Below are 15,781 nucleotides of genomic sequence, written 5' to 3'. Positions count from 1 at the left end.
CAAAACTCTCAGACCTTGTTTCCACCAATTAATTTAACTAAGCTCCACTATATCTAAACCCCTATCAACCAGCATCCATTTCTTTAACAACCCTTAAATCTTTCAATAATAACACAATAATTACACACAAACCACAATGATATAAGCTTACAAATCAAGTGGCACATTACCGTATACGAGATATGGATTAAAATATGCATTCCTCCTTCTGATTATCCAACAATTTCTCAGTCGATTCGAAGCCTTCACTGCAGAATTTTTCCCATGCAATCTTCAATAGCTGTAATTGAAAGATTATCTAGCCATTGTTATATTTTAGATAAAATTTCAACAAGAAATGGGTTTTTGTTATGGGTAAAACTCGATTTTTTGAGAGGATTTCCGAAGATTCAAGTTTGGTCTGCTTAAAAATTGAAGAGTTGCATCTTTTAATCTATTCTTAGGGTTTTAGTTGCTGGTCCCGAGAGTTCAAACATGAACGGACAAAAATGCCCTTTAAATCCAGTCAGATTTGTGCTTAAAGTCATCGGAAGTCCTCAAAGAATGTATTTTTAATTGTTTAAGGGCCAATCGGAAACAAATTTAAGATGAGTGGCCAAAAGTTGACAACGGCAATAGTTTAAAAGCTCCCTAGATTTTTTACTCTTCAAACAAACGTACCCGTCAAGCTTGAGCAAAGGTTGCATAGCTTCATTTGGTCATTTGCTCAATACATTGTATAGGCTATAGCTTTTGTTATAGTTGATGGTAGCAATGAAAAGTTGAAGTTTTGACACCAAAATTTAAAAAAAAATTAAAGTTCAACTTGGAAAATGGAATCGGCCTTGGGTGAATACAGTTTTCCTGGAATGATTTAGACTTATTTTTTTCCTGAAGAGCAATGCACCAAGAAGTTGAACTAGAAAACTAGAAAACCATTGCGCCAGCACATCCACTTAATCTCTTTTGATAACATATTTATATAAAACAAACTTCCATCTTTGTTTCCTCCTCTTTACGTACAAAATCTCATCCTCTCATGATTTTTTTTAATCAACTCTCTCTCTATCTCCTTTTTTCTTTTGTCACTTCCTTTTTAATCCAATCTTTTTAGTTTTAATTTATTGATGTTTTCTTCCATCTTTTGTTTTCTTCTGTTTTTTAATTTTATTTTTGTCCATTAAATTGAAAAAAAATTAAAAAAAATTATTTTTCTTTAACTCTAAAGGCTAATTATTAAATGTCACAACCACTCACTTCATATCATTTTTCCCTTGTTATCAAGTTTGCATCTCTATTTTCGATTCTTCTAAATTTCTCCAAACTCCAAACTTTTTTTTTTTTAAAGTTACAATCTTTAAATCCCAAAAACGTAAATTAAAATTTAAATTCACAATATCTAATTCCCATATATGTGAATTTTATATAATTTTAAAATATTGTGATATTTTTGGATTGAATTTTATTTTATTTTTTAGTAGATAAATTAAAATTGAGATGAAATTTATTTATTTCAACTTATAATTTAAAATTTTTATTTTTGAAAATCCAAGTTCTTTGAAAATACTAAACTTTTCATCATATAAAATTTTAAATTAGTCCATTGTATGTCTTATTTTGTGCATATATATTTATATAAATTATTTTTAAAAAAATTTCATTGAACCAGAATCGAATTTGTCCGACCAATTGAACTTTGATCCAAATACCTCATCAGTTCAATTAACGGTTCGAGTTTTAAAACATTGCTGAAGAACAATACACCAAGAAGTTGAACTAGAAAATGGTATCTTATTTTTGTAGGATTACATGCTTAATATTCCATCTAGTAGTTTCCAGCTAGAGAAGTCCTGGAAATCTTGATGTCTTATGACCACGAAAAGAAACTATCCCTGGAGGATACCTCCAGCTGCTACTCTCGTAGGTTAAGGTGTCTCGAGCCATCTTTAGTTATGAGCAGCTGAATTTCAATGCAGTTGGAAGCTAAAATATGACAGAAATGGAAATCAAATCAACTTAATTAGACAGAGAACAAAACCAGGTGAACACATCAAACCCAAAAAGCATCATATCTGAAGCCAGAATGCAATAAATGATGTACATTAGAGAAGACAATCAGTTTTCTACTAGTTTGTGTTTTTTTTTTCAGCATCGGGCAAAAAATGTTTGCTTTTGTTTTAGAGAAGTTACTGCTAATTTATAGGCCACAAAAGACATACATTTTTCATAAAATTGGACAGAATTTACCTATTTCATTTAGAGATACAGAAGGCTCAACAGAAGTACTTAGAATTTAAACTCTTAACATCTTATCGTAGGAAAAGGAATATTCACATAGACACAATTTTGTACCTTTATGCTTGTTGCAAAGACACAGTAATGTTGTTCCTTTATGATTGTTACAAGACAAAAAAGGACAAAAGAACGCATAGATAACAATATCTAAAAACAAAAAAGAAAGAAAAAGCATAAAGATGCAAACTTTACCTCAATTTGATGCAAGCAGAGGTTGCTGTAACTCAAAATTCCAACAAGATGGAATCTCTTGGAACGTAGAAACAGTATAAATCTCGGTCAAAAGCCCAACTTGAAATTCAAGCCGTTTCAACCTTTCATTGACATAAACGCAAGCAACAGGCATCCATATAAAGAACTTCCTCACCTGAATTCCAGAGATATCTGAAATATTCCCACTACTCAATTTGCCAGTCAAAATAGTGTCATAGTAAAACAAGTCAGACAAATGAACATAACACCTGTGAGTGAGTTCAACGGTGAAAGTGTTGTCATCTGAATTAAGAGAATAGGACTTGACGTCTTTTGGTATGAGACCCTTTGGGGGGTTGTAGCTTATGAGGAGGTCATGGACATCTGGGGTTGTGGTTTTGAGGGTGCTCAATGGATGGATGGGATTACGGGAAAAGGGATATGGGGATTAGGTAAACAGAGATCAAGAGTAGAAGTTGTAGCTTTGAAGAATAGGCCATGGCCATTCTTGACGAGGATCAATTGTTTGTCGCTTCTTGAAGGTAGAGTTGGAGAATGAGGAGTTCTATAGTACATACCAGTATTACCGGATGAAGATTTTGAGATCATCAAGAAGGATTCATGTTGAATAATTGAAGGATAGGCCTTCCATCAAATCTCAATTAATGCTCTATCCTCGAGATCCTGCCTGCTTCTCTATCAGGGATGCTGAGTGGGCTTTGTAATTGCTATTTTCAAGGAAAAATGTAGAAATTATTTCACCTCGAGTTTATTTGAAATATTTGGGGCTTCGTTTGGATTTGCAATTATTTCCAAAAACAGTTTTTGTCTTTCAGTTACACAAATGTTATGACCCAATAACAATTAAGTGTACAGTGAAACTAACACAAACCTACGTCATTTTTGTGAAAAGCCCCAATTGTGTTGTATTCGGCTATTCTTTGACTATTCAACCCTAAAACACTTTCTCATTCGCAATTGAGTGTGAACGCCACTGCAATCCAAACTCGAACTAAATCTCTGCTCTCTAGAAATGCTGCTCTAAAGAAAGTTCACCGACTAAGTTTGCTTTTCTACCACTCCTCACACGTTTTCAGACATTTGGCGCAGAGACTTGTTGCGAGAGTTTGTCTGGCATTAAGGAACTCTGACTCCCTCTTCGCTCTGCATCGAAAGTCGATATGTTTTTTTTTCCCTGCTTTCAAATGCTTCTTAGCTGATTATTGTCTAGAATAATGAGTGGATTTTTTGTGTTTTGTGGTCTTTTTGGTTAAAAATGTCAAATTGATGTGGCAAGTGGCAAATATATGTGATACACTTGGGATCTGGTTTCTAGATAAGGTTTGATTTCATCTGGGTTGGACTTCATTTGGGGAGATTTTTGCTGTTTCCGGAGGATTTTGGAATGCTTTGATAGAAAATTGGTTTGTATTGTTTTTATGGCTGCATGTCAAAACTATTTTTCTCTGATGATTGTTTGAATGCGAACATATTTTCTTGGATTTATTTGGTTGGATAAAAGGGAAAAAACTAATTGTAACCATTTAAGTGTTTGTTTATACTGTGGAAATAAGAGGGACACATTATTTTTGTTATGTAAGTAAAAAGGAAACAATTATTTTAAGTGCTAAAATAATTACTATACTTAATAATTGTTTGGCAGGAAGATATAGGAAAAGATTTCATGGAAGTGTGGGACAGTTTGATATGTTGATTATTGGATAGCGTTTAGTAGAAAGCATTAATCTGTTGCCGTGCATTGAAGCCATATATTCACAACCTCGGCTCTTGAAAAGACAGTGAAGTTGCTTGTAGGATGCTATTGTGAATTTGAGGTTTTGGTTATTCCAGTGATTTCAAATGCCACCAGAAATATAAGAGCTGCTTGCTTTATTGTTTTATTTTAGTTATGAGCATTTGGACGGTTTTGAAAACCTGTTGAAAAGATGTGTAAAATAGGTTTTGGATGAATAGTTCTTACTTTAGTATGTTAATTTTTTGTTTTTGGAGAATGATTTGTAGTCTAATTTGAAGTAGTTAAATGCTTGTCTACCATTTTCCTCTTCAGGGATGCTGTTGGTGAAATTATATGTGCACATCTAAACCATGTTGGCAGCTTTAGGAAAGCTTAAATTCTATCTGAGAAAAGTTGCAAATGTAGCCTATGTTGTTGCCATGACTTAGAGTGAAGCTTTTGAGAATATTAAAGTGGAAGTTTTTAAATATTTGGGAAGGTCAGAGGAAGTTGTTAATGCATATCCTCCCCTCCTTAGCACATAACTTCCTGAACACCGTCCACTTTCAAGTGTGCTTACTGTGAAGCCACCTATGTGAAATCTGATATGAGAAAAAACAGTCTGTGGTGGAATAAGTTTTTACCTGTTGTATTGATGACCTCAATGAAAATTAGTGTAGAGCAGTTTTTCCCGGGTGCTTTTCCATATTGTGCACTGTCCTCTCTGTGTCTTGCATTGTTTAATATAAAACTAAACTCATGTTCCCATACTATTCTTGCTACTACTGTGTTTTTTCTGCAATGAACTACCTGATGCTATTTAAGGCTTGTAATTTTTTTTCAGAACCTCGAAAACACTTGATGTCTGCTGTCTAAATTCATACTGCTGTTCGGTGCTAAAAAACAGGGTAGTCTGACTTGTATGGTTGCCACTGTCTAAGGCTACATGCCCCCTATTACTCGCCATGCTGCCAAAGGTATATTTGCTTGTTTCCCCTTTGTTCACTACCTTGCGAATAGACTTTAATTTTTTTCCTATGTCAACCCAGCATTGAAGCAGAATTGCATCCAGAATACTCGTTCATCCAACTCAGCTTGAGGGGAAAACGATTTAAGGCAGTGCATTTCTAACTACTACAAGGTAATTCTTGCTCCTCCTCCAGTTTGGTTATTATTATGTCCTCTCTGTATCTTGAATAATCATGCCTATTACTTTATTTCTTTGTTTGTTTCTGGATTTGTTTATGAGTTAATTAAAGATGAGAAAACAAAGGCGCGGAGGTTCGAAGCGCTTGCATTTCTCTAAGCAGCACGAAATTACTTTTGCCCACCACCTTCTGAACATGCATAGAGCTAGTGAAATTAGGGACAATAACATTTCTAGCTTTGTGGTTTCCGAAATATAACGGTGGTTGAAAGGCCAATACGGCACCTCCTTCACTTTTGATAGTATAAGAGCCAAATACTATATATTGCGAGAGCTAACCAAACTGTACATTGCCTTCAAGAAGCGAGGAACGGGATTGAGTTGGGATAGCCAGAAGTTTATCTTCCTTATGGGAGATAACAAGTGAGCCTAGATGGAGCAGGTATAACTATTCAATAATTGAGTTTTTATATCTGCCATGGCTATGTTTTTACTCTTTATATGTGCTGGTTTCGTTAACTCCCTTTTGGCTGTCATTTTTGTACCAGGTGAATCCAAAATTTGTAAAATTTCAAAATGACTGCTCAGTCTATCATTTACTTGAGGAGGTATTTGTCAATCAAGACGCAACGGGAGACTTCAACTCTGGCTTCGAGAACGACCCTCGTACTTCAGCCGAGGAGCAAGACATGGAGACTGCTGCACGATGTGCACGGGGAAAGAAAAGATCGGACTATGCGGACGAGGATGCTAATGTTGAGGTAGTAAGGGCGAAAGATGAGAAAGGGAAGAAGAGTAAAGGAAAGCGAAAGTCGGGTGATTGCTCAAGCGGTAGTCCTATATCCATCGCCTCTGGTTCAGTGACTAATAGATACCTCAGGGCTCTTAACATCATTGAGTCGCTGGTTAGTCAAAAGAAGTGCAGTAGCATGAGTGTGTCAGTCAACTCTCCGACCAAGCATCATTCTGACCGAGATAGATCGAAGAAATCAGATTATGATGTTTCCATGGAACAACTTTGGGGATTAGAGAACGTGGCCTACGTAGCCAAAATGGCCGCTGCTGAAATATTGAATGACTCTCAAGAGCTGGCTATTTGGAATTTAGCTGGATCAGACGCCGACCGCATCATCTTTATGAAGTTAAAAGGCTGTCTCCTGCTTGACCACGACACTCAGGAGCCCCCTCCCCTACCCCCGTTATAGTCGTTTGTGCATTTGGAGCACTTCTTTGAAGCTTGAGTTGTTGCCTTTGTTTGTTCATATTTGAGACAGTTAGTTGTAGCATTTGTTTATTCAAATTCAGGATGCTTTGTGGTCATGACTTTGTTGATTATTCATTAATTCTTATAATTCGGACAAGTTAACAATGAGTTGTCAGGTTTTATTCATAATGTTTGTGGCCAAATCAGCAGTTACTCTAGTATTTTAGGATATAGCAGGCCAATAATTAAAGCATTATTCTAACTCCATTTCACTTTTATGATACTATTTTGTTAAGACAGGCTTGTTCGTAATTGTGTCTTGAAAAGACTATTAATGATTTGCCTTTGTAAGAACATACAATTTCAATTATTAACTATTGCAGGTGTACATCATTTTTTAAGTCATTTATGATTAATTAGGAGCCTATTGGTCTTGATTTTGATCATTACTGCTGCCATAAACCTTGCAGATTCATTTTTGACGAAGCTGTACCAATAACACTTGATGGAAAATGATCATTATGCGCATGGGAGGGAAACTTCTGATGAATCGGATGAGGAGGATCTCCTTTTGACCTTCACCATGTTTGTTCTTGTGAGGACTCAAAAATTTTCCTATTTTATTTTATTTTACTGGTTTAATTAATTATTTAGTTCGACTATTTAAAATTCATTTATATGGAAAAATGCCTCTTTTATATTTTTAAAATGTTTTGTTAGAAAAAGTTACTTTTCAAAAACTCGTTTAGTTCAGGACAACAAGTACACGTTTTTCGAGACTATATTTGAATTGAGAGTGTATTAATTTTGAAAAAATAAGAATGATCAATAGTAGATTAAGAAAAGTTGTGAGGACTCGTAAAATTTATTTATTTTAAACTCCTGTTACGAGCTTATTTAAATATTTAAATGCTCGTTTACCCAGAATATTATTTTGTAACCTCTTTAGACCCAATTACATGAAACTATGACTTACATGTATTTTTAAAATGACTTGTTATGGAAATTAATTTTTGGAAGCTCATTTAATGAGAATAGTGAATGTGCATTTGGAGACAGTGATCGATTTGAGAATACAATAAGCTCGAAAAAATTGGAGACTTTTACATTAGTTTTAAAATATGTATTTTTATGTTTAAGTACTCAAGTGATAGTTATTAGTACTATCGTTATAAGAATTTCTTAGAGGTTTCGCTTTGTCGCGCTTAAATCGGAAGTACGCGTTTTTACGTGCGCGATTAATTGAGGGACTTAAGGCCATTATTTTTGGACTATTAAGAGTGAATAACAATAGTATGTATACAAGTGCATTAGAGGTTCAGTGCACTAGTGAAATAAACCAGAGAGGAATCGAGCACGAAGCGCGCGGGTACGCGCATTATCCTCAGTTGACTTTTGGAGCATTTTGGCCCACACATTATTAAGTTTCTCATGGGAGCATCACACCAGATCAAAACCCTCCACTTTATCACCTCAAACAGCCGTGCAACTCTTTCTTTTCCTTCTTCATTCCAGCTGTGCAACTCCAAGGAAAAACAAGACCAAGTTCTTCATTTTTCCTTCATCGATTCTTGCTTCAAATCTCCACCAAATCACCTCAAATTTTAACTACACTTTGCTAAACACTTGGTGATCATCTTAAACTAGAAAAGGGGCTTCATTTTCACGATTTTCTTGAGTTTCAAAGTGACCAAAAATTCTGATCTAGTCATCAAGAGAGGTAATGAACGATCAACCTCTTAAACCTTTGTTTATGGAAGTTATCTAGCACTTATAAGTTCATAATTTCATGTGGGTAGCTTTGTTTATGTTGAATTTTGTTATGTGGGCTCTATAAACTCCCACTTTTGATGGAAGGACTGATTTGATGATTGATGATGAAATTAATGGTGGCTTAGTGCTTATATTAGTGGATTAATGTGGTATTATTGGTAGAAAATCAAAGGAGGTGCTTGGAGTAAAAGTGACCATTTTACCCCTGCCTTGTCCGACCACTTTTGTGCAAAATTTTGAGGTTCAAATGGCTTGATTATGTTGTTTACATGTTATATTGGTTGTGTAAAATGTTTCATTGAAAAATAACTTGATTTGGTTATCCAAATGTTGGATTTACGAAAGCTTAGCAATCTGGAAATTTATCCCGTATTCACCCAGGCAGTCATTTTGTTTTGGTTATATCTTTTTACTCTAATATCGGAATCGAGTACCGTTTATGGCACTGAAAACTATACATCCCCAGATTTCCAATGGTATAAAATACGTATCCTGATTCCACCTGAGCAAACCGTACCACTCATTTGAACTTGACTGTTCTGTTTCTCGGGTTCACTGGAAGGCAGAACAGGAACTACAATTTGATGCTCAAATTGGAGCTAGTTGTGGACAGATTTCGAAAATGGTTTCTTCTGAGAAATTATATCTTTATGAATGTGTTTTCTAACGCCACCAACCACACTAAATTCTGAGTTGAATTGAGTGAGTTGTGGCCAAAGTTTGAAACTGATGCAGTTATGAAATTCTTCATTTTGGACTGATCCTTAACTAATCTTAGTTTGGGGTTTGTTATCCGAAGTTTTTGGTGTTAATCACCTATCAAATGTACCTTGGACATATCTTAGACATTATCTACTGAAATGAACCGTGTTTGAGGTGTTTTATTGGCCAAACGTTTTGAAAACGGAAAAACGGAAGTCCAAGGCAGATTTGCCGAGGAACTTCTTGGGAATTTAGTGATTTCGTTAACCAACTTTTCGAATGAATTTTCCTACGAAATTTAGTAGAGGAATAGCCCTTATATGGTAGGATAATACTGCCAAATTTAGTGTCATTCCGAGTCCGTTTCAATGTTCAATCAAAGTCCCAAAGTTGTGAATTAAATCTGAAATTTACTTAACAGTTTCACATTTTCACTAACTTTGAGCTACCATATCTTGGTGCTCAAAACTCCGATTCTTGTTTCGCTTGTTTTGTTTTAAACTTTGATTGTAACTCTAATTGAGTTACAAATTTTGGAGGCTGGTTTGCAACGTGTGAATTTTACTGAATTTCCAAAGTTGCCCAAAAACCAACCTTGAAACTGTCTTGGTATTCTAAAGCAGTAACTTCGAGCCAACTTTTGAATGTCATCCATTTGGAATCATGGAAAAGTGTCTTCTAGAAACTTTTAGCACTTTGGAGGTAGTTTCCAACGGTACCAAGTTTTCCAATTATAGAGAGTGAGGTCTGATTTTTCAAAATTTGCTTGTCAAATCTGAAATTTCTGAACTTAAAGGAAATTGAGGGTTTCAAACTCTCCATTTTCCTCCGATATTGCTAGACCGTTTTACACTTGATTTCAAAGACGAAAATCAGATTTCTCTTGTGTTTTTTAACGCCACTTCCGAGCCTCGATTATGAATGACTAAGGCTCAATTTATGAATTTTCTTTAGAGTGAACACTAGTACAATCTTCTCGATAAGTAGGGAATTCTAAGTGATAGTGTATAATAGTTAATGGTTATTTGCTCATTCGCTCAAGGGGACCTTCAAGAGAAACTCGAAACAGACGCCTAAACACTTGTTCGAGCATGTACTCACTTGTTTGGAATAGGTGGGTGTTCCATATAGGAGTACGTAATTTGAAAAGTCCATGACATGCTTATCCCATGATCATTAAGTGTTAAGTGCTACATGTTAAGTATTTACCACACTCATACATATTTAAGTAAGGTATACTTGAATTATTCAACATGAAATATTTGAAATGCACATATTTCAATTACTCGACATGAAATACTTGAAGGACATATTTACATGACTACTTGAATTACTCGATAAAAAAATGCTTAAAGAGCATATTTACGTGATGTGTTTAAATGATTAATTATACTATGACAGCATAAGTCGATTGGAGTGAATCTCCTCGACTCTTACATGGTAATAGTGGGACATGGCCAAAGGCGGCCTATTAAAATGATATATGTCTACCAATTAACCGTAAATACTACCGTTAACCGTTTACCATTTACCGTTTACCGTGTTTACTTACCGTTTTCTAATCTATTTGACTACTTGCTTACTTGATTACTTGATTACCGTAAATTACATGTTCACATGAAATTATCAAATATTGCTTATGTGTTTATGTGTTAATTGTTGCTAGTAATTGCCTGTTATGTCTGGAATAATTCTGCCGGATGTGGTCAGCTGGAGTTTATTACTGCTAGGAAGTTGTTATGCTACATCAGATGGTTGGTTGAGTTAGTTGCGCCACATCAGCCATTCTGTTAGTTAGTTAAGTAGCTGGAAAGGGAAAGCTCATGCAGAAATAGAAAGCTTGTGCAGAAGCTGATTACTGAAATAGAATTAGTACTGAAATAGAAGGCGGTCGCAGGTGACTATATAAAAGGGGCTAAGGGGATGGGAGGTACGGGTAGTCTGATCAGTCTCATTCAATTGTATTCATTTCAATTCCCTATTCTCATCTCTGCAATAATACTATCTCTCTCCCTCGAGTTGTCTTCTCCAATTTGCAACTCCTGTTTGAGAGAATTTCCCTGTGATCTCCACTGCCCTTCGCATCAGTGGTATCAGAGCTGGGGGACAGACCAGCTCATACAGCAATGGCGGAGGGTACTAGATCTCAGGATAACCGAAGGTTCGAAAAGAGCGTAAAGGCTATGATGAAGGAACAGAAAGAGCAGTTTGAGCAGGAGATGGCAGCTCTCCAGAACTTGGTGCTGGAGCTGCACTCTCAAAGAGGACAATCTGCCAGGAACTCACCTTCTGAAAATGAGGTATCTCAGGGGAGGAGTTACCAAGCCCCTACGCGTTTTTCTCGTCTGGAATTTCCTAGATTCCATGGAGAAGACTTACAAGGGTGGTTGTTTAAGATCGAACAGTTTTTTGAGGTAGATGAGATGCCAGTTCATGTGAGGGTAAAACTGGTTGCGATGAACTTGGAGGGGAAGGCTCTCCAGTGGCACCAGATCCTTTTGAGGTCGCGAGTCACGAGAGATTTACCTGCTTGGGAAGAATATATTAAGGAGATGGCGTCAAGATTTGGAGGATGTTTGTATGATGATTCAATGGGGGAATTAAAGGCCTTGAAACAAGAAGGATCAGTCTTGGAATACCAAGAGCAGTTCGAAGAGCTGCTAAATAGGGTAGACCTTCCTGAAGATTATGCCACAAGCTGCTTCATCAGTGGATTGAAGACAGAGATACAATTAGCTGTGAGGATGTTCATGCCTAAAACACTGCAACATGCCAGGTCGCTAGCTAAACTGGAGGAAGCCAAAATTTCGACTCAACAGAAGAGATGAGTGATTAAAACTGGCTTCCACTCTACCGTGGATGACAGGTGGAGGAGAGAAGGGAACTTTGAAGGATCTTGGAAGAAGGAGAGTAACCTTGATCGCGCTTGGAGAAGGGATGATAAGGCGCTGCTGCCCACCCCTAACCAAGAGAGGAGTGAGACGGTTCCAGAAAGATACATCAGGAGGCCATTTAAAAGACTAACCTCTAGTGAAATGGATGAAAAGAGAGCAAAAGGTCTTTATTTTTGGTGTGATGAAAAGTTTGGAGTTGGCCACAGGTGCAAGAATAGGCAGCTGTTTCGATTGGAGGTGTGTGCAGAGGAGGATGGTGAAGAGTTAGAGATAGAATCTGAGGAGGAGGGGGAAGCATCACAGGAAGCATCACAGGGTAATTTGGCTCACATTTCCTTAAACGCCATGACTCTTACTGATGTCCCTAAGTTTAGAACAATGCGAGTGACTGGACATGTGGGGAAGACCTCAGTAAATATTTTTATTGACTGTGGAAGCTCTCACAATTTTGTTCATCCAGATTTAGTTAACAAACTGGGTCTGAAGGTGCAGGGAGTACCATCAGTTGTGGTGGAAGTAGCAGATGGCAACAAAATCACCACCAATAAATTGTGTCCTGATTTCACGTGGAAGATGCACAAACAGACGTTCAAGGCTGATGCTATGGTGTTACCTGTGGGAGGTTGTGAGTTAGTACTGGGGATGCAATGGCTCTCAACATTGGGTGATATAAAGTGGAACTTTGGAGAGCTGAAAGTGGAATTTCTGAAGGAAAAGAGGAAGGTGGTGTTGAGAGGGAAGGGTCAGCAGGCCATTCAAGTGGTGCAAAAGAGGACTATGCAGAAGATCTTACAGAAGCCTGAACAGATTGCTTCCGCACAGCTTTGCTTCATTGCACCTGTGCAGATACCAGCAAGGGAACAGACAGGCAGTCTCTGTCAATTGGAGGAAGAATTACAGGTAGCAAACCCTAGCCATGGTTCTGAAGCAAGGGAGTTGAATGAACTGTTAATGCAATTTAAGGATATTTTCGAAGAACCTTCTGAACTCCCCCCTCACAGAGGCCACGATCACCAAATCATACTCAAGGAAGGAACAGTGCCTGTGAACCTAAGGCCTTACAGATATCATGTCTTCCAGAAAAATGAGATTGAAAAGCTGATTCAGGAAATGCTACAATCTGGAGTCATCAGGCACAGTACAAGTCCCTTTTCTTCTCCAGTTGTATTGGTTAAGAAGAAGGATGGAACGTGGAGGATGTGTATTGACTATAGGGAACTAAATGCAGCTACTGTGAAGGACAAGTTTCCCATACCAGTGGTAGAAGAACTAATTGATGAGTTATTTGAATCTCATTTCTTCACTAAACTGGATCTTAGATCTGGTTATCACCAGATAAGAATTTGTGCGGATGATATTGCTAAAACTGCCTTCAGAACTCACGAAGGGCATTATGAGTTTGTTGTGATGCCCTTCGGGCAGACCAACGCACCTTCCACCTTCCAAAGTTTGATGAACACCGTAATCAGGCCTTATTTGAGGAAGTTCATACTGGTTTTTTTTGATGATATTCTTGTGTTTAGTCCAATCTGGCCTGACCACATGAGAAACTTGCAGATCACCTTAGGAACTCTGCGGCAGCACAGTTTGAAAGTAAAAAAGAGCAAGTGCTTTTTTGCTCAGCCGCAAGTGGCATATTTGGGGCATGTAATCTCAGGAGAAGGAGTGCAGGCAGACTCTCATAAGGTGCAAGCAATTCAACAGTGGCCTATACCCTCAAATCTGAAGGAGTTAAGGGGGTTTTTGGGATTAGCAGGGTACTATAGGAGGTTCAAATAAGGATTTGGGAAGCTGGCCAAACCATTGACAGATCTCAAAAAGAACAGCTTTGTGTGGACAGGACAGGCTACAACAATATTTTCAGCACTGAAAGTGGCTATGAGTTCACCTCTTGTGCTGGCTCTACCAGATTTCTCTCAGACCTTTGAAGTGGAGACAAATGCCTCAAGTGATGGTATTGGGGCAGTTCTGAGTCAAAAGGGAAGACCCTTGGCTTACTTTAGCCAAGCTTTGGCCACCAAGCATAAGGGTCTTTCTGTGTATGAAAGGGAAATGCTAGCTATAGTAAGTGCAGTTCAAAAATGGAGACCGTACCTGTTGGGTAGACACTTTGTCATTAAGACTGACCACCAGAGTCTTAAATATCTGATTGAGCAAAGAGTATCCACACCTATGCAGCAGAAGTGGGTGGCTAAGCTTATGGGGTATGACTATGAACTTCACTATAGGAAAGGGGTTGATAATGTGGTAGCTGATGCATTGTCCAGACAGCCTTCTGTCAGTACAGCAATATTAGCTCCTGTATCAGTCATTCGATCTGCACTGCTTGCTGAGATTCAACAGAGTTGCGTTCAAGATCACTTGTTGCAAGGCATTATTCAGCAGTTGCAGGCCCCTGCAAATGACCCTCGGCATGTGCACTACACCTATCAGCATCAGCAACTGCGGCGAAAAGGGAACTTGGTAGTAGGAAATGATCCAGACTTAAGGTTGAAGCTCATTAGACTGTGGCATGATACCCCAATTGGGGGGCATTCAGGTGTGCAGGTGACTTATAAGAAACTTAAGGAGTTGGTATATTGGAAGAATATGCAGAGAGATGTCGAACAATATGTGGCTTCGTGTGATGTTTGTCAAAGGCATAAGGGGGAAAATGTGGCATATCCAGGTCTGCTACAATCATTGAGTATTCCAGAACGTGTGTGGTCTGACATATCCATGGATTTTGTGGAGGGACTGCCTCAATCTCATGGAAAGGATGCTGTTCTTGTGGTGGTGGATAGACTCAGTAAGTATGCTCATTTCATTGCTCTCAAACACCCCTACACTGCTCTCTCAGTTGCACAGGTATTTTTAGATAATATCTATAGGCTTCATGGCCTCCCTCAGACGATAGTCAGTGATAGGGATGCAACTTTCATTAGTCACCTTTGGAAGGAATTGTTCCATCTGTTGAAAGTACAGTTGTGTTTATCTACTGCTTATCATCCTCAGTCAGATGGCCAGACTGAGGTTGTTAATAGATGCTTGGAGAACTATCTGAGATGCATGTGCAGTGATCATCCCAAACAATGGTGTTTTTGGTTGCCACTGGCAAAATTTTGGTACAATACAAATTTTCACTCAGCTGTAAGGAGCACCCCCTACGAGGTTGTCTACGGCCAGTCACCTCCCTTGCACATTCCTTACATGCCAGGCAATTCTACTGTTGATAGTGTGGATAGGAGCCTAGCTGCATGAGAGACCACTCTACACTTGCTGAAGCATAACTTGCAGAAGGCTCAGTATCGCATGAAGCAGCAGGCTGACCAGCACAGGTCTAAAAGATCTTTTGAGCCAGGGGATTGGGTTTATGTTAAGCTCCAACCGTATAGACAGCACTCACTCCGGACTCATTCTTGTCAAAAACTATCTCCACGGTACTTTGGACCTTTTCAGATCATTGCAAAAATTGGTTCTGTTGCATATAAGTTGTACCTTCCCTTAGAGGTCAAGATACATTCCACCTTTCATGTTTCCCTTTTGAAGAAACATGTAGGGGATCATCCAGTGCAGCAACACATCCCCACTCGTGTCACTGATCAGGGCCATTTGCTCATGGAACCAGTCGCTATTCTAGATAGGAGATTAGTACACAGGGGACGAACTGCTGCTACACAGGTGTTGGTCCAATGGAGCAACAGTTTCCCAGAAGATGCGACTTGGGAGTACTGGTTTGATCTCCACCAGCAGTATCCTCACTTCAGTTCTTGAGGACAAGAACTTTTTGAGGAGGGGAGTATTGTTATGTCTGGAATAATTCTGCCGGATGTGGTCAGCTGGAGTTTATTACTGCTAGGAAGTTGTTATGCTACATCAAA

General features: G+C 38.1%; 2 protein-coding genes across 2 annotated transcripts; both read left to right on the top strand.

Moving 5' to 3' along the window:
* Positions 1-5,710: 5,710 nt before the first annotated feature.
* On the top strand, positions 5,711-6,616 carry LOC140021145 (uncharacterized). Its single transcript, XM_072071916.1, has 2 exons — positions 5,711-5,790; positions 5,897-6,616. The coding sequence occupies exons 1-2, from the start codon at positions 5,782-5,784 to the stop codon at positions 6,551-6,553; spliced, it is 666 nt and encodes a 221-aa protein (XP_071928017.1). The 5' UTR covers positions 5,711-5,781; the 3' UTR covers positions 6,554-6,616.
* Positions 6,617-11,153: 4,537 nt separating this feature from the next.
* Positions 11,154-13,700, top strand: LOC113688116 (uncharacterized). The gene is made up of 2 exons (XM_072068335.1): positions 11,154-11,803; positions 11,894-13,700. The coding sequence occupies exons 1-2, from the start codon at positions 11,154-11,156 to the stop codon at positions 13,698-13,700; spliced, it is 2,457 nt and encodes an 818-aa protein (XP_071924436.1).
* Positions 13,701-15,781: the final 2,081 nt, after the last annotated feature.

Source organism: Coffea arabica, chromosome 1e, assembly GCF_036785885.1.
Source record: "Coffea arabica cultivar ET-39 chromosome 1e, Coffea Arabica ET-39 HiFi, whole genome shotgun sequence".
Lineage (NCBI taxonomy): Eukaryota > Viridiplantae > Streptophyta > Magnoliopsida > Gentianales > Rubiaceae > Coffea > Coffea arabica.
This window is presented reverse-complemented; position numbering and strand designations above follow the sequence as displayed.

What these genes read in the sequence shown, in the direction of transcription:
- LOC113688116 (XM_072068335.1), top strand. Translation starts at nt 11,154, where the DNA reads ATGGCGGAGGGTACTAGATCTCAGGATAACCGAAGGTTCGAAAAGAGC. An exon ending in AAAACACTGCAACATGCCAG is followed by an intron (nt 11,804 to 11,893) that starts GTCGCTAGCTAA and finishes CGTGGATGACAG; the next exon opens with GTGGAGGAGAGAAGGGAACT.